This window comes from Carettochelys insculpta, chromosome 11 (genome assembly GCF_033958435.1).
Source record: "Carettochelys insculpta isolate YL-2023 chromosome 11, ASM3395843v1, whole genome shotgun sequence".
NCBI classification, from domain to species: Eukaryota; Metazoa; Chordata; order Testudines; family Carettochelyidae; genus Carettochelys; species Carettochelys insculpta.
The window spans coordinates 7,913,644-7,937,532 of record NC_134147.1 but is presented as its reverse complement, the minus strand read 5'-3'; the positions used below and the strand labels follow the sequence as shown (position 1 = coordinate 7,937,532).

General features: G+C 39.2%; 1 protein-coding gene across 6 annotated transcripts; it reads right to left on the bottom strand.

Moving 5' to 3' along the window:
- Positions 1-23,801, bottom strand: NOL8 (nucleolar protein 8). 6 transcript variants are annotated; one of them, XM_075005637.1, is made up of 17 exons: positions 23,695-23,801; positions 21,484-21,856; positions 21,255-21,317; positions 19,701-19,779; positions 18,824-18,971; positions 16,811-16,879; positions 12,605-14,644; positions 12,173-12,286; positions 7,445-7,564; positions 7,050-7,134; positions 6,021-6,165; positions 4,951-5,034; positions 3,518-3,804; positions 2,204-2,330; positions 1,611-1,681; positions 667-749; positions 1-311 (listed from the first exon to the last, which is right to left on the bottom strand). In XM_075005637.1, the coding sequence occupies exons 2-17, from the start codon at positions 21,620-21,622 to the stop codon at positions 261-263; spliced, it is 3,705 nt and encodes a 1,234-aa protein (XP_074861738.1). In that variant the 5' UTR covers positions 21,623-21,856; positions 23,695-23,801; the 3' UTR covers positions 1-260. The 6 variants fall into 6 exon arrangements, 4 of the variants coding, with proteins under 4 accessions (XP_074861738.1, XP_074861740.1, XP_074861739.1 ...); XM_075005639.1 differs by having other exon boundaries at positions 21,484-21,649; positions 23,695-23,705; XM_075005638.1 differs by lacking the exon at positions 23,695-23,801 and having other exon boundaries at positions 21,484-21,649; positions 21,827-21,856.
- Positions 23,802-23,889: the final 88 nt, after the last annotated feature.

Sequence of the window (23,889 nt, the reverse complement as noted above, 5' to 3'; positions counted from 1 at the left end):
AAAAAATATATATATATATATATTTAAAATTATCAACAAATATCCCACTAACCAATACAAATCCAACTGCACAGACAAAAATGAGCTTATTTACATACTTGTTATCCTGACAACAGTTTCTATCAGTTTATTTTCAGTGCAGCTGCAGTATTTTCCCTGTTACCCTTTAAAGACCACAAGTTTGAAGCTAGACATTTTCATTTCATTGTAATTCAAATATGTTTATGCAGAAAAGTTGCCGACTAGCATTGTCAAAATTATTATTTTGTTTTAACTTTTCTTCTTGCATCCTTATGTTTCTTCCGACATTCCTGGAAATATTAAAAACATAAAAAGGCATTAAATGCAGTTTAGAAACCTACAGATTGCTCTTTCAAATCTGCTTTATTTTTATATTTACAGCCCTGGGGGAACTCTGCAACTTTTCTATGACTCCAAATGTACCAACTGCAGAATTTCCCCAGGACTAGTATTTAACAGGACAAGAAACATAAATTGTATTTTACAAAATTCCCTGGTCTTTATATATTAGCACATTCTGAAAGTCCAAATAATTAATTTTTAATTTAATAAAAACAAAATAAACCAGTTTGCAATAGACAGTTCTCCCTCTCCATGAAAACGAACTCTCTCAATTGTTACTGAATTACAGCTTTAATAACTCACCTCAAGTAATAATCCACGTCTGTCTTCCCAATTATCTTTTTCTTCATTGAAGTTTGATGATCTGCAGAATAGCTTAGGACCATCTGCACAAGAGATGTAACAGAACAACATAAAGCCAGGTAAAACACAAATTAATGATTTTCTTTCTTGTAAGCTTTAGTTTGGAAAAAAACTGGAGTAAAATTATAAATTAATTTAAACATGTATCTGTAAAATTGCCAGGGCAAGCTATTCTGAATGTATAAAATACATTGTTTTAGCTCAAATTTTAACAACAAATGATTGGTGAAACTATGGACTTCTGTTTAGCCACCTTGACTGAGTTACCTAAAATTTCACTTCTAGTGGTTTATTTATAATGCACCTAGCAAACTTGTAGGTGCATTAAACATACATTAAAAACAAAACAAACAAAACAAAACCCACCAAATATAGCCTAAGACAATGGAAACTCCACACTATGCAGTCCTTCCAAAAGCAAACTTAAATGGAGGGAGAGCAATAGGTCAGTGGTTTGTGCATTGGCCTGCTAAACCAAGGGTTGTGAGCTCAGTCCTTGAGGGAGCCATTTAAGGGTGGGGGCAAGGTCCCTCCTATTTCTATGAGATGTGACTGCCTCCAAAAGCCTTTTAATTGAGCCCCAAGCAGACAACTTGTTTTGCAGCTCAAGGGCTTCGGTTGCTCTCAATGGCTGGGTCTACACTTGCCCCCAGCTTTGAAGGGGGCATGTTAATCAGGGTGATGGAAGAATGCTGCCCATGGGAGACAAGCCCAATATGTAGCTTTTGAACAAAGCATTTTACATTTACAAGACACCAAAACATTCTGCACAATCCTTACATCACCATTGAATTAAGTATTATTAGACTAATTATAGTTGTTATAGTGGCTCTTCGTTAAATTCCATCATCCTGTAAGAAAAATTGGGGTAACTTCAGGTGTACCTCTTAATCTTTCATCATCTCTGGAGAAGAAGAAAAATCTACTGGCCTTCATCTGTGGTAAAGCTTGAGACCTGGAAAGATAAAGGAAGTTCAGTCTCAGACAGAAGAATGAACAGTACCTTCCTATTCTAAATGCCAAAAATCATCCTCCATTAAAAGCAAATTTTTTTTTTTACATATTAAACCATTTTAAAGCTGCATTGCTTAATAAGAGAAATGCCACACAATGAAAGATTTAATTTATAGTAGTAATACTAAAGCTATGGAATGTTTTGTTTGTAACAGAGATTTGCATACTAACAACTTGTATGTACATCCAATTACTGGACAAGAAACTAATATCCAAAACATTCACATGCAGGGAAACCTTTAGCTTCAGTCATATTGACTGATAAGCTTCTGCACTTGGGAATTTTAAATGTACAGCAGCAACCTGTCCAATGGGGAACAATGAATTCAGTTTTCCAGAATGAGATTCCAGATGCCGAGGTGGAAGTGAGGGGTACCAAATAAAAGGATTTTTTCCTAACTGCCATACAAATCCTGATATTCAGCAAGTGCTTAACAGCCACAAAATAGAAAACTATATTTACATTTCTTTGACATTTTCACTTTCAGAGGCCTCTGGCTCGTCATCTTCCTCAGAGCTGCTGTCCTGGAAACGGGGATCCTCTTGCCAAGATATTTTTGCAGGTCTTATAGTTTCAATTTTGTAGGGTTCTGCAACAGAACCACCAAAAAGTCTGATTACTCTCCTGACTACAAAGTGAAACTTCTGTTTAGATAAGAAAGAAATATCTGATTTGGAAAGGGCACGTTTTGTGCTTTCAAAAGTATATGTTGCTTTTCCTTATCTTTCCACTCTTTATATTTCCACCCTCCAAACCTACAGCCAATAGCATTTTGGCTTAAGTAGAGAACAGCACATCATCCTTGAAGCCCGTCAATGTCACTCCTTACTGGCCAGGGGGATTGCTGTTAAAGTCCTTGAGTATAAACATAGTGCCTAATCAGCACTCTCAGCCTTTGGTGATCTGCAAAGAGGACAAGAATCCAAAGCTATGTCTACACTAGAGTTTTGTTGACAAAACTCACAGCACATCCACACTTAAGCTTTCTGTTGACAGAACTCGGCACTTTCGTCGACAGCCTTCTACCTCTCCCCCATGAGACAAAACGCCTGCTCATCAGAATCCATTGACAAAAAAGGCTGCATGGACATTCCAGGGGGCCCTCTGTAAATAGACAGGGCTTCCAGGTCAGCCGGCAGCCCTGTCTGCTGTGCTTCCAATTAGTCATTCTGTCAAGAGAGCAGCTGGGCAGTCCCGCTGCTCTGTCGACAAAGCGGATCCACAGAGCAATCTGCTTTCATGTGTGGCTGTGATCTGTTGACAGGAGTTTTGTCAGAAGATAACTTCAGACAGTAACTTCTGTTGACAGATCACTGTAGTGCAGACACAGCCCGAGTATTTTTCAGTATGATGCAGCATGCTACGCAAAACCAACATTATGATGACCAATTCCAAGCAGAACGTAATTCTGTACATGAAGACTATGACTTCATATAGAGAGAATACAACTCATCTATATGTTAATACCATTAAGTATAGGTCTTAGATTTGTAAGAATGTGTTTGGATTCTATAAAATACTGAAGCTACTCCACACACTAATCTTACTTGCAATGCCCATATACCATGCTAATAAGGAACTCTGAAAGTTTTGCCTAATATTTATAAAAATTAGCTTTAAATTTTGCTCAGATCTGTCCAATCTGTTTGACAAAGGGATGATTTCCATACAGTTTGATGTATCACTTTAATATTATATAAAATAAGTGATTCAAATGTTAAAACAAATGCCAGTAAAAACAAACTATCAAAAAAGTACCAGAACCTGCATTATTACCTTTCACAGCTGATTTGTCCAAATTATCACCAAAAAAGGAAAATGTGAAGCCACTAGATTTTCCTTCTGCATTGCCCCCAGTATCAAGCATTAGTGTATGCTGGTCTGCCAGAGCCGATTCTTCTACATCATTATGTTTGTCCCAGGGTATTATTTCACTTTTTTCAGCTGCACATTTTGCGGATCCAAATGCCTCTTTTAAATCCACAGCAACATCATAATATATTTCTTTAGATACTTCAGGCAATTTCTCGGCTTCCTCCTTCTTCTTCTTTCTTTTAGATTTACTGTAATTATATTTATTTAAAAAAACAATTACGTGCTGGACAAACATTTGAAGTGCATGGTGCTTTCTTTTGCCTGACCCATGAAGATTATTTGTATTACTTGTAAGACACCTATCAAGGAAATTTTTGAATCCCTTAGCAGGTTGTCTGCCATTCTGCATTCCTGTTTTGTTAGTAATTTCAGTTGCAGATAACAGGAGTGAGAGAATAGCTCAGTGGTTTGAGCATTGGCCTGCTAAACCCAGGGTTGTGAGCTCAGCCCTTTAGGGGGCCATTTAGGAATCCAGGGCAAATAAACTTAAAAAAGAAATCTGTCAGGGATGGTGATAGGTCCTGCTGTGAGTGCAGGGGACTGGACTTGATGACCTATGAGGGCCCCTTCCAGCTCTATGAGCTAGGTATATCTCCATACATTAAAATCACAAAATGAAATTAATAGGCAGAAGGTTTAACACAAACAATAGGAAATATTTTTTCACACAATACACAGTTAACCTATGCAACTCCTTGCCAGGGGATGTTGCAAAGGCAAAGACTACAGTAGAATTTAAACAAGAACTAGATAAATTCATGGAGGACAGATCCATCAACAGCTATGAGCCAGGAGGGGCATGGAGGGTGTTCCTAGTTTCTGTTTGCTGGAGGCTGGAAATGGGTGACAGGGAATTGATCACTTGATGACTACCTGTTCTGCTCATTCCCTCTGGGGCACCTGGCATTGGCCACTGCTTGAAGAGAGGATCCTGGGCTTGATGGACCTATGATCTGACCCAGGATGGCTGTTCTTACATTCTTAGGATTCCCCAGATTTAAAAGATTAGATCCCTGTCATAGCAATTGAAGCTAATTTTCAACTATTTCCTCTCTCTAGCTCATACAGATAAACATAACCAACAGGAGGGGGAAAAAAAATCAGTCTGACTTTAAGAGACAAGTGACAATTCTCATCCTTTCCTAGCATCATCATTGGTGTATTAAGAAAAATCTTTATAGAGTCTACATTTTACTAAGGATGGGAAGAATTGCAAAGGTGACAGCAGAGTGAACAAGAAAAGTGACAAGCTTCTGGCCCCCTAAAACTTTTCAAAAGTAATCCTCAAGGGGAAAAAAAGATTCTCTCTCACAACTATTCTGAGGTGATATTACCTTTCTTCTTCTGAAGTATCTGTTTTCCTTTCAAAAACTGCATGGTCCTGCCTTGTGGGGTCATAGCGTAATGTGTTAATGTCTCTGTACGAATAAGAGGAATAATGAGAATTTATAGATACTGTAATTAAATGTCTAAAATAAAATACCTGACAATAAGTTAGTTTTCCTAATGTTCAAATCAAATCTCCCCTGCTCCAAATTGGCTGTGGCCACACTTGGCCAAAATTTTGAAATGTCTATTCTAATGGCCAAATTGGAGGATACTAATGAAGCACTGAAATGAATATTCAGCACCTCATTAGCATGCATGCTGTTAATACACCCCAGAATGATGTTTGGTTTTTTTGTTTTTTTGGCGCAAATGCTTCACACTGTTGACTCATATTTAGTTTGTGGTCCACGATCACCCTTAGATCCCTTTCGGCAGTCCTGCTTCCTATACAATCATTTTTCCTTTTTTTAAAAAAATGCATTAAACTGATTGTTCCTTCCTACGTGATTTGTCCTTGTTGAATTTCATCCTATTTACCTCAGACCATTACTCCAATTTGTGCAGACAATTTTCAATTATACGCCTATCCTCCAAAGTACTTGCAATCCGTCAGCTTGGTATCATCCACAGACTACACCAGCTTCTTATAAGAGAACCAAACTCATGCTCACTCGTGAGAGAAATTTTAATCTGTCTCCAGAAACAAAAGTTTATTAATCTACTATTCAAGCTACCATCTATATTTTGAGATTGTTTCTCTTTGGAGGGTAAAAGAAAAGCATACAGCTGTGGTAGATTAAGTTTTTGGGGGCACTGAGATCACCATATTTTATTAACACCAAGTCTCATATACAATGGTACTATATGAATAATGATTTTAACAAATCATATAATTTATTGTCATAGTGGGATGGGAAGACTGAAATCAAAGGTGACCTTCCTTACATGTGATAAGGCAGGAAGGAGAAAGTTGTTTTTCATTAAGTTGATAAAACAGAGAGGGAATTATGTCACATAACAGAATATTAAAATCTTCCTAAGATTCAGATTTCTTCTGCCAGAGCAGGATCCATACTTGAATTTTTTGATATTTGTTGCCTGTTTGCTTGATTTAGGACGTTCCAGGTTGATATGCAAGAGACTTCCTAGTATCTCCAAATTTTTCTTTTTCTCTTCAGCAAGTTCTCCTTCCTCATCTGTCTTCACTTTTGTTGCCTCTTCTAGGGGAAAAAATATTAACCATTAATAAGTGTTCTTCCAATATTTCATACCACTAGTAAGTTAGTTAAGAAGCTTGGTGAGTTTTGGTTATAAAGAGTAGGCCATGTTCACTACTCTTCCTTATTTTAACACTTCTTAAACAATGCATTTTGTTGTCCAAATTATGGTCAGCTTCGCTTAGATATGACCATAAATTTAACATGAACAATAGAAATGGAATAATTTTCTGTCCCACGGTTATCTTCTATTTTATATTTATTACCCAGACATTCTCATTTCAAGTTAAGGGACACTTCTGGGGTTACAGAGAAAAGTATCTAAGTGAGAGCAGAACTGACTGAAAAGATAAGGTTTTTAAAATTGGGTTCATTTGTTTGAATTTGTTTGTTTTGGTTGATACGGTGGGGTTTTTGCCAGTTTTTTTTTCTTCTCAGGATATTGTTTTTGCCATTTTCAACCAGCTCAACTGACAACACTCCTCCTTGTTGTTCTTGAAGAGCTTGGTAAAATAAAATCAAAGAATACCCAAGGAATTAAAACAAAAAAAATAAGCAAGGTTACTTTGGTTAATGGTATTGATACCATCTTGTGAAAGGGGATGCAAATATATCATCCTAAAATAAATGTTTTAATGTTGACTTTCTAACAAGGAAATATAGTTTACAGTAGCCAAACAGGGCATTTTATAAACATGTTATCTACTTACAGATGGCAGCACCACTCACTTTTACAATACCTTCCCATAATGCTAAATCCAGAGAAAGGTGAACTAAGTAATTCTAAGAAGTTACACTAATTGTGCCTCTCTATTATTACAAATGAGCTATGACTCCAAATAGCCATGGAAGAACAAGCAGTGGGAAATAAAAGAAAAAATGTTTACCTTCGTTCTCACTGTCACTTTCAAGGAACCGAGCATCCATACGAAATCTTTCATCTGTCCCAAACCGTGATTGTAAATGCATGAGCTACATTGATAGAAAAAAAATATATGTTTGCAGCCCAGCAGCTTTATAACAATCAGAGAAGCATGACAGCTTTAACTGGAATCATGGCTGTGGGGTAACAAACTTTCACTGTTAAGAGTTTTGTCTAAAAATCTCTTGTAAAAATGCCATTTAACTGCAGCTTGGATGGTGTGGAAAAGAGAAGTTATGTCACCAAGAAAATAATTATTTCCTCTGCATTGCAATGGAGTATTCCAACTCACATTACCGTAGCTTTACCATTATCACCCTAATTCAAGTAACTTCAGATAATGTTAAATAGTTCACTAACCTTCTCACCAGCTTTGCCTTCAAACTGGGGTTTGATCTGGAATCTGTCTTCTTCTCCTGAAGCATCTTGCTCATCCTCACTGCTCTCAAATAACTTCCCAGAAATTTTATGAGTAAATTCCTTAATTGTTTAATACAATAAAAGAAAAAACACACAGATGAAACAGATTTAATAAGTAGCTCAAAGAACACTATCAACCACTACTACTTGTTTTGCATTATATTCCAAAGAAAGATGAAAGGCACCCTTATATGACACATTTATTTCCACTAATCATAGATGTCCACACGTTTGTAAAAAGATGTTATGGCTAGTTTACGTGCTCCGAGACATTTTGGGGTTGTGAACCCTCGCGAATTTTGAATTTCGTGAATGTGGGGAAGCTGCAACTGCCAGTGCTCCCTGCCTGGAGCCCCAACTGCTGGTGCTCCCTGTTCCAGAGCCCTGGGGAAGGGGTGGCCACTGGTGCTCCCCATCCTAGAGAAGGGGCGTTCGCCAGTGCTCCCCATTCCGAAGCCCCAGGCTCGCACATAACTGAATTTGCAAAACTGAAGTTTGCAAATGTGGGAACTTTAATATATATTTTATAGCTGTGATCATTCACGTGTGGCAGGAGCACATTAATGTACACAGTAACTGCAGTTTTCCATATGACTTTATCTTATAAGTTACCGGGATTCCAAGCCAGTGAGGAATAAATAACCAGCAGGCTGGGTGACCTGAAAGTAACTCGAAAGGACATATTAGAATAGTATTAAAATGGTAAATAGGGACAATCCTTGTAGATCGTTATCAATTTGCCTAGAATTCTTGATATGTGAGCCTACATTGTTGGAGAATCAAGAATACTAATTGTATCTGTCTGTTTATCTGTATCTTATTAGATGTTTAAATGTGATTACTTGGCTGTCTATAATGTTTCATTACTCAATTCTATTGATTTACAGCACAGAAGAAGAAATTATGATTTAGATAGGACTTGAGGTATAACAACGTGATTGGCCTCATTTCTTTGTGAAATTTGTAGTAAAATACCTGTGAACCATTTGACAATCGCCCTATGCTAATGAATGCCAGTGTATGCCTAAGAAACAGAAATTAGCTTCAAAGCAACAATGTACATTGTCATTTTTTCATCTAAGGAAAGTGAGCTGTGATCATTTGCTGTCAAGAAGCTTATTCACTGAGCTTCAGCTATGAAGAAAGCATGGGGTCGAATCCCATTGTAGTGCAGATCTCTTGAAATGTTGACAAGGAAAGACTAAGCACTCAAACCTGAGGTCTCCACATCTACTCTGGCTGAATTCTGCAATTCTCATGGGAGCATTGGAACAAACTCTGGGCACCCTGTTGCACATACCCATCTAAATGGATTGCAAAGGAATGTTTTTACAAATCAACAGCCTCACCATGTCTACTATAAATCAACATAAGAACTTCATTCATATTTGTATACAGTGCTTTTTTTTGTGATGGTACACACAGGTACCATGCACTGGCACCTTTTTTCAGAGCTGAGCCAGGAGCTGGAGACCATACACCCCACTACCCATTTGGCAGCCCCAGCTGCGGGAACTCAGCCAGGGAAGGAAGGAGGAGATAAGGAGCCTAAATGGCTCCTCTTAAAAAAAAAAACCAACACAAAAACAAAACAAAAAAGCATAATTTGTAAATAGATTGGTCTTTTGATTAATAAATCTTAGATTTTGTTAGTTAATAAGGATTGGCTGTAAGTGTGTATTTGGAAAAGATGTGAAATATTCATTGCCCACGTGAGCAATGAGTTCAGTCTCTTGGGATAGACAGAGCTTCATATATTATGGCCCCTTTTTTGTCTCGAGAGATGGTGGTTAGCAGTGGTGGTGAGGATCTATGGGCAATGTTTGAGTCTGCAGCTTCTCTCATGGCTTATCCATCTAATACTGGATTTGCACAGTTGACTGCAATAACTGCATGTCAGTCTATTTCTGAACTGTTGAGGCTGAGAGTTTTTCCTTCTAAGATGAAGTTCTTTTGTGTGGCTTGCACATATATTATTGAAAGATTATGTGCCCCATCATAGCAATTGTCACCAGGTATTTCAAACTTCATATATGGTGAAGAAGATTTTTAGTAACTCTCACTTTATTAGGGTTGGCTATCTGAGTGGGAGCCAAAGGCTCAAAAGAATAAGATCCCTGGTAAGCTAAGAAGCTGCACAGTAGCCTATTTAGCACTGCAAAAGCACTCAAGGACCCCACCTTGGGACCTGCCATACATGGGGTAGGACTGCCACCTCCCTCTGCCCCAACAAAGCTCAGCCTCCAGTCTGCTGTGGCAGATGCAGCCCAGTCCTGAGTCCCTGCCATGTGCTAGGGTGGTCGACCCAGGTGCCTGCCAGGATTTGCCTTGGCTGGGGTGGTCCTTCCCCAGCTCCAACCCAGCACTGGCTGGAACCTGAGGGGATTGGTGGAGGGGTACCCACGCTGCAGCCACAGCCCTGGAGCTGCCACAGCTGGAGAGAGGCACCTTTGCCCTCCAGCCCAGATAAGGAGAGTGCGATAGGGGGTGTCCTCTCTCCTCACAGTAGACCCAAGAGCACCCTCCTTCACTTCAAACTTCTCAACACACCCCTGTTCTATAGCCTGAACCCCCAGCTAGAGCCCTCATACCCCTGCACCCCAACCCTCCATTCCAGCCCTCAGCACCTCATTTTCAGCCCATCCCCAGTCAGAGCCTCTTGAACCCCAACTCCCTGTCCCAGCTGAGCCCCCTCTCACACTTAGAACCACTTGGTCCCACCCCAACCACATGAATTTTGTTACGTGAACCAATATGAAAGCATTGTGTCATTAATCACCTCCGTATTGGTGCACATAACAAAATTAATTCAGCTAGGAGGTGGAAAAAAATTAGAGGAAACATTGTTAAAGGGTAGCGTATTTTGTCTTCATGATAACCAGTAAGATATTATAACAGCTGTTTGGTTACTTGCTTGGTGAAATCTCGTTAGAAAACAAACCACTAATTATGGGGATCATTTACCCTGTTACTTGCAGTTTGCCCTGAATAAGCATTTTCAGTATAGCACCACCAGGTACAAACTTCACATTCTTGCAACTGCATATCTACTTAGAATTGTTAAATGCGTTTAACGTAGGTGATTCACTCGTGATGCAGGTGACACTTTTCACTTAATACATGGATTTAAAATCATAATCGGCTTGATACTGATTATGAACCAGTATTTCAATTAAACGTGCTTTTTCTTCCTAGGTTTCATAATTGTCATCAGGCTTTCATAAAAATGAATTTGGATTGTGAAAAATATTATTCTAAGAAAGAATTTTAGAACCAGATTTTAAACAACAGCCTCCACAGACTGCCTTTTTCTTTATAAAATTTACAAGGAAAAGAAAATGACTAGACAAATCTAACTGAAATTATAAAAGCCCAGAGAGACATAATGCAATTCTAAGTGACGCTCTCAGCTTCAGCAGCAAGGTACTCCAGAATAATTATGCCTCCTCCGCATCATGGGTTTGGGGTCTGTGTAACAACTCACGATGTGGAATAAGGATCCCAGTATAGTAAACTAACCTCAAAACAGAAGTCAGGAAAACAAAGGGATGAGAGGGAGAAAGGGTATGTTACCCTCAATGCTGACAGTGACCCTAATTTGAAAACCTTTGAAAAAGAAGCTTTTCAGTTCAGGGTTAAAGAGTGAATCTCAAAGGAGAACAAGTTCCTTCACAGCAAATACATCATTATGACAGTGGAACTCTGAAGAGAAGAGGTGTTACAAAAGGTAATGATTAAGTGAAGTCCAAGGAAAAGTTCTCAAAATGTACCCAAAGTTGACATTTAGATGCATCTTCTACTTTGTTGGTCATCAATGGAAATGTATACATGGCAGATGTAATTTTGCCACAGCTGCTCAATTAATAAGCAAAAATACATTTTTCTGCACATTTTGTTCAAAATTCTGCACACTTTCTAGAAGAATATGCCTATTGTTCATAAAGCAAAAGCCCATTTTCATCTAGTGGACAGTCAGTACTACAGTTAAAAGTTGCAAAATGCAATACATTTATACTTAGTTAACAAAACCAATACTTAATTAAAACAAGGCTCAGTAAACTGGGATCCATGATTGGCTTGACATACTGACTTATTTTAAGCAGCATAACCTTGCATTTCCTGGTCAGGATTTGGGATAAAGTGAGTGCTTAGAGTGTTAGATTACAGAATTGTGAGTTCCAGACTTCTGGTCCTTTTCCCAGCTCCACCAATTATTTTCTGCACAACACTGGGCATTCATATACTTTTCCTTTCATTTAGCTGACTACCATGGGAGGCAGAGCTGTAGAATACCCACATGTAAGCATTTCAACGTGATCATTGCTCTTATGGTTTGTAAGTTGTGATATCCAGTGAATACTGCACTGCTATCAACTTAAACAAGCTATTTTATCAAGTACAGCATTTGATTTTTCAGTTTCCAAAAATATATTCCAAAATTTGCATCATCCTCAATTTATAAAATCATGTTTTTTAATTTTACTAATATGCATCAGAATATTTTGTGTCATCTATTTTATATCTATTCATATGAAGGACAATATTCAAAATTTGACCTGAAATTCTGAATACCTCTTGGTGTTGCTCTTTAGTACAATACATACTAGCATGCCAGGCAGGAGAATGCCCTTTAAGAAATTAGACTGGACTTATTTCTAAGCCCCTTACTTTTCTAAGACTTCTTATACTTGCTTCTTCCTTAGACTTCTCTTGTACTTCACTTTCACTTTCCCCATCTGAATCAAATACAATGTGCTTACGTTTGTTTGCTGACTGGTTATCCTGGAAAAGAAGAGACACTTGTAAGCTTACCATGTCAAATATTGGTTACATACCATGGGAGCTACTGCTGGGCAAATTTTAACAGTAGGGAATGTAATTAATTTACCTGTTGTGTTTTTTGGAAAAAAAATCCCATGACATGATGGAAGTATACATCTTTTTGGACCTATCCTAAAAATCATTCTGGCAAAGAAATAGACATTGCTGTCAAATACACTTCAAACTACAGCAACCTCCTGGAGAAAACATACTTGGGATAACAGTATTTTTTTTCCAGTATTGTTTCACTATTTAGAGAAAAGTTGAAAGCATTCTTACCAGGTTTAAGAGAGCCCCCTGAATAAGTTTTTTCTGCAACTCTCTCTCTTTCTGTCTCTCTTCTAGAGCTGCTAGCCTCTTCTGATTATCCTGCAGTTGTTTCTCTTTTTCATTTGACTCACTTGAGATAGTAATAGGAATGCAAAGCTCATCTTTACTTTTGTGCAGCCTTTCCCCATTGTTTTCATTCTTCTGAAGTTTAAAGTCTGAACCTTTACTGCTTGCATCTTTCCTTGGTTTCCCAGGAAGAGATTCTGGGTTCTCCAAATCACATTTAATGGGATTCTCTGTAAGTGATGAAGTACAATCTGTGTTAATGCTTTCTTTTTCCCTTTCACTCATACTAGTTGTTGTGCAGGTGTCACTGTTTCCTCTGTTTGCTGTTTGATCTTCTGCATGAAAATTCAAGTTATTATTCTCTCCTAATAAAGGTGGTTTGCAAACAGGCTTTTCACTTCCACTTTCTGAGTACTGGGAATCTGACACCTTCCTGAGCTGGTTGCTGACAGCCCTTTGCTTCTTTTTCACACCTTTGTCTTCAAGTGAACATGATACAGAACCACTAGATTGTTTGGGAGCCGCGTGTTGCCCAGAACAATGACAGTTTGGTTTTGAAACCTCTTGTAAAGATTTTTTTTTCAAACCAACAAAGTTTAAGGAATTCTGGTTACATTTTCTTTTATAGCTGCATGAGCCTTCCTTGGTCAACAGCTCCTGCAAATGCCCATTTTCACTTAATGACCCTAGTCCTCGGAAAGGCTGACATTTAAAACTTGAAGTATTCTTCACTGGCTTTTGATCATCAGCATTATCCTCTTCCTCTAAAATGGCATCCAGTATATCTTCAGGATTAATAGATTTTTTAGATGTTGAAGCAATTTCATAAAACTTTGTACTATATTTGATGTTACTAATATTACTTTCAGTTTTGCACTGATTATCCCTATGTATATCTTCTATATTGCCATCTGAAGGTTCAGTACTTGCTGTGGCTAAAGCTTCTAACTCATGTAATGTAAGATCTAAGCGATAACAATTTTGCATCATGTCTTCATAATCAGTCTCAGCTTCAGATTCACTTTCTTCAGGGTCTGAATCTAAACCAGAAGACCCAGATCTGCCATCAACTCTGTTGCCCTGTAGTTCAGAAGCCTGGACATTTGTTATATTCTTCACTGCTTTTTTGCTATTTTTTTCTCTTAACTTGTCTGGCGACAGCACAAAAGAATCATTTGCAGAATCAAAGCTTTTGTTCTTTTTAAATACATCATTCCTAAAATGATCCTTCCTTCCCATTTTCACCAGCTCAGAATCTCTCTGAGCTTTAGTCTTCACACTGTTATTATCTGGAGTTTTAGTCAAAGCAATAATTTCATCTGTATCTGCTGAATCATAATCAGTGTAATTTTTATTACTCTCTTCTCGTCTGTTACATGCCTTGCTCACTTTCTTCATGATGTTTGGACTGGTTAAACACCAGTGAGTGTTGTATTTTAGCTCAAAATTATCCCCTACAACTTCCAAATGATCATTTTCAAATTCAACATTTGTTTTAACTTTCTGTACTTTTTCCTCTCTCTCTATAATTGCCCTGATTTCTTCTTCGGAATCAATATCACTGTCTGAAATGCTGTTTGTATTCTTGTTGGGCTTAACATCAGAAATCAAGTTCTTACCCAGAAATAACTCTTTCCCTTTTGTATCAACACTAGTCAGATTAGGCGTCTGAAGTAATTTAGACAGACTGGCTGATTTGGAGTTTGACATTTGGACTAATTTAGTTGGCATTAAGTTTGCTCTTTTTGATTGTGAGTGGCGAATTGTGTGCAGAGATGTTTTATTTAAATCCTCACTTCTCTGTAGCCTCATTTTTTTAGGCGTTTTTTTAATTTCAGGGAACTCTCCTCGTCGCTTCTTGCTCATGCTGTCATCTCCACCTTCTAATTGCCAGGTCAGCTTGGATATAGGAACTGTGTCAGTCAAGTCTTGTTCCAGTTTTCTAAGGTTATGGCAATATTTTGATGGGTCATATTTCATTATGTTATAGTCGGAAATAAGGAATAATAATAAAAAAAACAAAGCAAAACCCACCAAGGAAGCTTTTATCAACTGTGACTATGTGTATGGACCTTCTGCTTATCAGCTGGCAGTATTCTTCCATTTTGGAATAATGTCAGTGGTGTCCATTAAACTATGGACCTATTCCCCGGCTGTGGGAAAGTCCCACTTCCTTCAAACCCACTCCCCAGAACCTGTGTGTGCCTGTCTCTCTACCGCTGACTATTGACTTCACCCTTTCTCTCCTAAAATTGTCTTTTAAACTTTTCATCTTCAGGCTCCCAGCCTGGTTAAACAAGGTTTGCAGCTTCATTGAAGACAAAACATAGGAGCTCTAAACCAGTGGTCTCAAACTCAATTTACGTTATGGCCAGTGCCTGTCCCCAAATCCTCCAAATGAGTCTGTGGGCACTCCTGTCTAGCAGAGCTCCATGTTGGATATTTCCATGTGTTCTCCCAACCCACACATCTCTCAGCTCCACCTACCAGGCTGCACACTCCTATGCCCCTCTCCTGAGCAGCCTCCAGCATCACCAGCCACCCCATGGCGATTTAAACCCGCTTCCTGGAGCTACCAGCACCACCACTGGTAGCACAGGGGGGCTAGAGCAGCTTCTGACTGCTAGTTCTGTGCCTCTACTGTTAAGTCCCTGTGGCCTGGGGAAGGTGTGTGAAGAGCTGTCCTGTCCATAGGATGGTTGGGCACAGGTGCCCCAGGCACGGTGGTGGCCACCCCCATTGTCTTATGGATGGGATGGTCGTCTGTATTCAGGTTTGCCTACAGGACCTTGGGTGGGCAGGGGTCGGAACCCGGGGTGCCCCTCCGTCTCTGTACTCATTGCAGCAGCTGTGGAGAAGTGGATCTATGAAGCAACCTGATCCACTCCACTGCCATCTCCCAAGCCAGCCTGCGCTGGGACTGGGGTGTGCCCCTTCCTGCACTGCGGTGACATGGAGCAACGAGGCTGGCCCAGGAGATGGCAGCAGAGTGGAGGCTGCTGTGTTGCTCCATATTCCCACAGCTCCTGCCACCACAGTGAACATGAGGGGTGGAAGGGACCCCCAATCCCTGCTGTAACTCTTTTCCAGGACTCCAGCAATCCCTGAGGCCATACCCCTCAGTGGACAGTAGTTGTGGAAAGGAGTATTATGTGGGAGGAGGAGAGGATGAAGCCATGGTGCAGACTGGATTTGGGAAAAGGTATGGACATCCCCCCAGGGCTGCAGTGATTCACGCAGGAGCAATCATGTGCAGGCTGGACTGTGGAACTGCTCAGGCTGCAGATGGCCCCTGGGCCATGAATCTGAGACCTGTGCTTTAAACTCATAGCTCCCCCTGCCTTCGCATTGTGTAACTGCCCCACAGCATTTACTAGAAGTTTAGTTATAACTTTCTATGTGCTTTCTGGCTTGCTTTCCCCTTGGAACATCTATTAAGCTAGATCAGGACATTAATACAAAAGATTCCTATAACCCAGCATGCCGTAACTTCACCTTCCTAACCAGGTCACATACAATATTCATACAATTATTACATCAGGGTATTTTTAGGGTATTATATAGCACCTCCTCATATGTCAGATGATTATTTTTAAAGCTGTGTTTTCTGAACTTAGATTATATGTGCAAATATCCAAACTGATGTAAGTTTGCTGCAAGATTTAAAATGAGGCCACTAGCTAGTCAATCACGGGAGGAATATTTTTTAGTTTTTAGCAAAAAATATATTGAAGGTGACTCCATTTATTTTTGCACTCATCTTTTTCATAATTGTGGTCAAGAGAATTTTGCCAGGTTTACATTAGCAATTAGATATTTAGAAATAAGCTTCCTAAAATCCTTTAAAATTAACTAATTTAAAAAAATAAAACCACCGTGGAGGAAACCAATATTTACCCATTAAAAGAGATTTGGCATTCTAGTCAGCTGCAAACATATACCCCTTCTTTGTTATGCCTAACATTTCAACTACCTCCACAATTCTACCATACAAAAAGAGACAATAACTGCACAGTGTTTTGTATCAGTAACATGAAGACTGTTACCGAAGGAAGTTGAGAATTGTGGAAAGGTGGGAAACAAATGAAGAGCATAATGGAATTGTGTCTATGGCCATTCAATGTTTACTCAAGCAGTAGGAAAGGATATTTTGCTTTTGTTTCGACCCTTAAGGTGAAGAATCGGTAAAACTCTGCCAAATTTACTAACAACCCAATCCTGTAAGAAAGAAAAATATACTATTATTTCAGAGTGAACATAAATAGGGATTAAGTACATCATAGTAAATGAAAATAAAATAGCTCTAAAAGTGAGTGAGTTCTGAAGGACAGGAATACTAATAAAAGGACATCTACCCTTAGCTAACCTATGTTTGTTCTATTATATGTCACGTTTCCCTATTAAACCACTCTGCTAATTTCTGTCTTGAAAGGAAAGGATGTCTCAAATGTTATCGTTTCATAGGCTACGGTTACACTGAGCCAAACTGCTGACAACAGTATGCAAATTGGCAGTCTTGAAAATGCAAACAGCTCATTCGCATATTCATTCATTGGCAGACCCTGCTGCTGGCATGAAAAAAAGCTGTGTAAACATGGCTCTGTCAGCGAAACCCCCACCTTTGTCAGCAGCCTCTTACGCCTGGAAAAAAAATCAGGCATAAGAGACTGCCAACAAAGTCGGGCTAGGGGGGAAGCTCACTTGCAGACCCTTGCTTACACAGCTTTTTTTTCTGTGCCAGCAGCAGCATCTACCAGTGAGTGAATATCCAACTGAGCATCCATTTGCATTTGAGACCACACATTTGCATATTGCTGCGGGCAGTTCAGATCAGTGTAACAATAGCCAATGTCTGTAACCCGACAATAACAGAGACCTAACAAAAATCTGATTTAAAAGATTCTGCTGTTACAGATCAAATCAAACACTAATAAGGGAACTTTAAAATATCTATTTACATGAATACTAGCTTCACTCGGGCAAACTGCAGTGCAGTTTCACTTAAACTTTATCCTACTCTACAAGGTAGACTTTAAACCTGCAACAATTGATACTCATTCACTGTCAAGCATTGTGAGTAGACTTACTGATCACAGGTCCCAAAATGAGTGTGTTTTGTAAAGGCAGATCATATACAAGGTTTATATGTTTTACAAAAGTTATACTTAGAGACTGCTGTGAACTTTAAATGACAATAAATACAGGCAAATATAGCCAGCGCTATCTCCTCCTAAAACACAATGATGTCTATGCTCACATTTTATAAGAATTATATAACTGAGGCTTATTTTGCAGGAGTTAAGTTACTGAGTCATCCTGTATGTATTGTCTCCTGTAATCAAATATACACAATCTGAAGTAGACTTAAGCTACATCTACATGTGTATGCTACATCGAAATAGCTTATTTTGATGTAGCGAAATCGAAATAAGCTAGTTCGATGAATAGCGTCTACACGTCCTCCAGGCCTGGTGCCGTTGACGTTGGGCAGCACTACATCGAAGTAGGTGCTGCAGGGGAGCATCTACATGCCAAAGTGGCCCACATCGAAATAAGAGTGCTAGGAACAGCTGCAGACAGGGTCACAGGGTGGACTAGCACTTCCTGGGCAACAGCTAGCCGCTCCCTTAAAGGGGCCCTCCCAGACACACTTGCACTAAACAGCACAAGTCCACAGAGCCGACAACTGGTTGCATACCCTGTGCATGCAGCATGGATCCCCAGCTGTAGCAGCGGCAGCCAGAAGCCCTGGGCTAAAGGCTGCTGCACACAGTGACCACAGAGCCCCGCAGGGGCTGGAGAGAGCGTTTCTCAACCCCTCAGCTGATGGCTTCCATGGCGGACCCCGCTATTTCGATGGTTGTGGGACGCGGATCGTCTACACGTGCCCTACTTCGATGTTCAGCGTCGAAGTAGAGTGCTATTCCCATCTCCTGATGGGGATAGAGACTTCGACATCTCGCTGCCTTACGTCGATTTCAACTTCGAAATAGCGCTCGCCACGTGTAGATGTGGCAGGCGCTATTTCGAAGTTGGCGCGGCTACTTCGAAGTAGCCGGCACGTGTAGACACGGCTTTAATGTGAAGTCTCCTTCCTAAAAAGCTAAATAAAATGGTGCCTGGCGTGGTTTCTTAACTCAGCAGACAGTTACCCCACAATACCTTATGATCTGGTACTTCTGTTCCTGGTACGGCTTTCATATGAAAATTCACAACTCCAGCTTTATTCAGTGATTCCAACAGATTTGCCTTCCCATCTGTATATGGCTTTTCCTTCTTCAATCTTGCTTCTTGTCTCTCTTGTGCCAATCTACATCAGGTAGTGTATGGTTTAAGCTTCCCATGACAAAAGCAAAAATTAAACAGCATATGTGTCTAAAGCCCTCATTAGCGATGGATGTCTCCCACTCAAGGGCAATCATTCACTCTGAGTCCATGGGACACACATGAACGATATGTTTTGCCAATTCTCATTAAATATCTGAAACCAGGAACAAGACCCCCATCATGCTAATTCTTTAAAAGAGATAAACACAGCTGGCATGATATGCATACTTCAAATGTATCAAAATGCTATCAGATTCAATGAAAAATAAATAAAAAGCACTTAAAGCAGTTAATAGAGAACACACAAGAAAATGGTAAGAGAAGAACTTCGAAGTGGGCAAAATAAGGAGTACAAAAGATGCAAAACACAATAGTACCCCTATCTTCTTGCAAGTTATTTTTTTCTTATTAATTCTTTTAAAAATCCCATTTATCTGGATTTGAAGAGAAATCAATATTCAGTGGCTTCTGCAGGTTCATTGTAGGAGAGTATTCATTATGAACAAGCACTTAGTAAGTCTACTTAACACAGTATTTGATAATTATAAAGGTAAATGTTTAGGCCATGCACGTTTAAAGCTGGCAGGATGAATTATCCAGACACTGGCTAATTTGTATTTTCCTCAAGTCTAGCAAAATGATACACATATTTACACAGTATGTGGCAAAGTAGTTCAACAAGCAACAATATAGATTAAAATTGAAACATTACCTGTGCAAAAAGCTTTCTTTGGCCAGTTCAATTTGAAGTGTTCCACCTTTCCACTTTGCTTTATTTAAAATGGACATACCTTGGAAACAAGCATTAGACAGAAAATCTCCATTATCCACACATGTAAACTTTAAATAATATATTTAAACATGTCTCTTTTTGATAAAGTTTACATTTTCAAGCATTTACATTGTGGGTCTTGTACTCAATTATTCTGTTGATTACTGAAAGCAAATTTGGGGGTCTAATGCAGAAAGCAAAAGACAAGACATTTTCAGCATCCATTCTCTATTATAACTAACAGTAAATTAGCCAGTGAGAAATGAACATTGACAGATTAAATAGTTCATTCCAAATAAGGATTCACAAATTCAATTTAATCTACATTCTGAGGTTCCTTCACCACTATATCCAATTCTTTCACACATTCTCCCTTGCCTTCCCAACATATCCTACAAACAGTGGTAGAGATCTTCTGACAAAACTTTGTCTACGGAGTGTGGCCACACACAAAAGTGGATATTGAAAAAGCAAACTGCTCTGTCAACAGAGAGTGGTCAAACTGCCCAGCTCTCTACAAACAGAATGGCTGGAAGCACAGCAGACAGGACTGCCTGGTGACCCGGATGCCCTGTCTGTCAACAGAGGACTCCCTGGAGCCTCCACACAGCTTTTTTGTAGACAGATTTTGTCGAGAAAGGTGTTTTACCTCATGGGAGAGAGGTAGAAGGCTGCTGACAGAAGTGCCGAGTTTTGTCAACATACTGTTGACAAAACACATTTTGTGTGTGGATACTCCACAAGTTTTGTTGACAAAACTCTCTAGTGTAGGCATAACAAAACTGCAGAAATGTAGCACTTTAAAGACTAACAAAATGATCTATTCGGGGATGAGCTTCCATGGGACAGGCCCACTTAATCAGATCAATTTCATTTCTGATATAGACTGACATTTATAAGTACAGAGGACCAAAAAAAAATTGCAATAAAAACTGACAAATCAAGTACATAGGACAGAAGCAGGTGGCAGAGAGATGGGAGATGTTAAGTGTCCTGCCTGAGATAATTGCGAACATCAAAGACAAGGAAGTAGTCCTTGTACTGTGTGAGGTAATAGGTGTCTCTGTTCATACCATGTTAATGTGTCAAGTTTGAAAATGAATTCCAAGTCACAAATTTCTCCATGTAATCTGTTTTTAAACTCTCTTTGTTCTAGGACACAAATTCTAAGGTCTTTAACAGAATGGCCCATTCCATTGAAGTGTTACATTTCTGCTGTTTTGTTTTGTTGGAGTACAGACTAACACAGCAACCTCTCTATTGCTAGTGTAGACAAAGGCATAGGCAATAGTGGGAGATGGAGACTGAGAGGAAAGTCCTTTTTCTATATAAGGAGATTAAGAAAAGCAAGGAGGCAAAGAAAAAGACCAAAAAACCTCTGTCTTCTATTTCACTGGGGGAATCTGAGAAGATAAATGCAGGCTCAGATATCTGTTACATCCTTATCTTACAGGAATTAAAATAAACTGCAACAAATATTATTTGTATACTTACATCTTTTAAGATCTGCTTCAGAAATGCTGATGTTGATATAAGCAAAAGTTTTCGAAGGGTTCCCTAGTCAATAATTAGAAGCATTTGATTACTTTTGTATGCAAAATTGTTTTTTTGTTTTTAAAATTGAAGTGTTCTCTATCTACAGACGCTTAAGGAAAAGTAGTAGTTTTGAAAGCTCTTTCCATTACTAGTTGAAATACAGGTAAGAACAAAATGAAAATATTACCCTGTTCATCTTTCCTGGTAACAATTTCTGCATCTGTAACATTTCCAAACTTGCTGAATCTTTCCTGAAGTTCAGCCTCAGAAACTGTATGGCCAAGTCCTCCAACATATAAACGTTTTAAAACTTTTATTTTCTCCATATTAAAAAGTGTGATCGTTTTAGCTTTCTGTTAAAAGGCAGCAAAAATGAGCATTAATAGTGTTCTGTGGCAAGCTGCACCAGTGATCTCTTTCTCAGTCACTTCAAAGTGATGCATTTCTCTCAGAATGGAATCCCACAATTCAGTCCATTTGTTGAGGTGACTACAGGGTTAAAGCAGGCCTTGTTTCACCAATCTTATTACCTGAATGGGTCCAACAGAATTCGGTCCCTGCTGTGGAACAGTGACAAAACAGCTTATTCAGAGCAGAATATGATTTAAGAATCAGAATATGTCAAGTAGTGAGAATAAGGTTAAAATAAAATAAACTTCACTATAAGGGCTTCCCATTATCTCAGTGGCAAATTGATCGTAGAGCATTTGCTGCATCATTAGGTTTAGCACTGAGATATTTAATATAAGTGACCAAAAAATCCACAATTGGTAAACTTCTTTGAATGTATCAAATCCTAAGTAGACAGTATTTATACCAGTTATTTTTGACACACATACCATAACTGGACACACACCATCTGCTCATTTTAAACATTTCATACATTTAACAAGTTTAAAGATGTAAGCAAATACGTCTTTTTTTTTATTTTGTGGGAAAAAGCCCAATTATTTTAGTAACACAAAGAAAAATGGCTTAGCTATCTTACACTATTGTTCTAATTAACAGCTAAAACTACGATAACTGAAAAACATAACAAAGTCACTCTACAGTTTATTTAGGGTGCATAAATCAGCCAATTCCATCACTACGCACGGCGCTTTCACAGAACAGTGAGGAGAAAAAAAATGGGTGAAAGAATAGTAAAATGTAACTTCAGAAAACAAACAAGATCCATTGTCATGAGCCATAGGGCAGAAATAATACCTGAATTTACTGTTAATTCTTTTGAATAAGGCTAGATTTCAGATTAATATAGCAAACTAATTACCTTATTATATTAGATGACTTCATCATCAATTTATTAGTGCTGAAGAAATGAAAATTAGGCTCTAATTCCATTTTAAGGCACCTAAATAAAAGTTAACTAACTTTAACAGATGTGGGGCACCTGCGGATAATCCGTGTTAGTTACAATATTATTTATGGGTACTCAACACTTAAGAAGCCAACAACTGCTATAGCCAACTAGTCATATTATTCTGAAAATATATTTATTGACACCCACTAGCCAATCATGGCTAGCATGTTGGACACCACAGATCTAGACTCCGCATGCTTTGATAGTGGCTGGTATCAGATGCTTCCAAGAAGGTGCAAGAAACCCTGACAAGAAGAATTTGTGCCCACATGAAAAGTTTCTTTCTATAATTCTTGGCCAGAAAATGGTGCACTGAAGAGTTTATGTCAATGCCAAACAATGCTCTTAAAAAGCCCTCATATGCGAGTAGATGGTTTCATTATCATTAAAAAACACGCCATTACTTTTCTCAACATCCTACAGAAACATCCAGCTCTGTATGTTGTTTTTAAGAGACTATTAGGCAGGTACTGAACCAACTAACGAATCCTCTTCCTCTTAACAGTTTTTAGAGTTGCTGCCACTCAATGCATCTGAAGAAGTGGGTCTTTGCCCATGAAAGCTTATGCTCCAAAATATGTTAGTCTACAAGGTGCCACAAGACTTCTCAGTGTTAATGTCACAATAGATCCGTAGTATTCAGACCACTCAGGATTTGCACACAGGATCGCTAACAATACAAACTGTGGTTTTAAATCTTTTGTGACAGAAAAAAGACAGACAGGTGTGCACATGAAACAAAAATACCTCCCTAGCCCAACATCGGAGCTAGCAAAACCTGAGGAGCTTCACCGCTTTACCCCACCACGCTGTGCCAACTTTGGCCTGAACCGGCAGGGGAAAGACCGAGACAAGCCCCTCCACACCCCCAGGACGGAACGCCTCCTCCCTCTACTTCCACCTCGATGGTTTCTTTACCGGAATCTCTCTACAAAGGGCCTCCCAACGCGCGGCCTAGGGAACCTCCTACCCCCTCCTGGAGGCCCCGCGGAACGGTAGGCCCATAGCGGAATCACATAGCACGCACGGTCAGCTCACCAGAGTGGCTATTCTGCCTCTCAGGTCTTCCTTTCTCACTCACACGCTTATCTTGGGTGTACCACCATTCACCTTCCCCCTCGTTCCACTTCCGGCATACGCTGAGGAACAAAGTTCCCTATTCTGCTAGACCTCACTACTTCCGTCAAAACCCCACCCGCACCAGTAGCTGCTAGTAGCTCACTGTTTCTGACC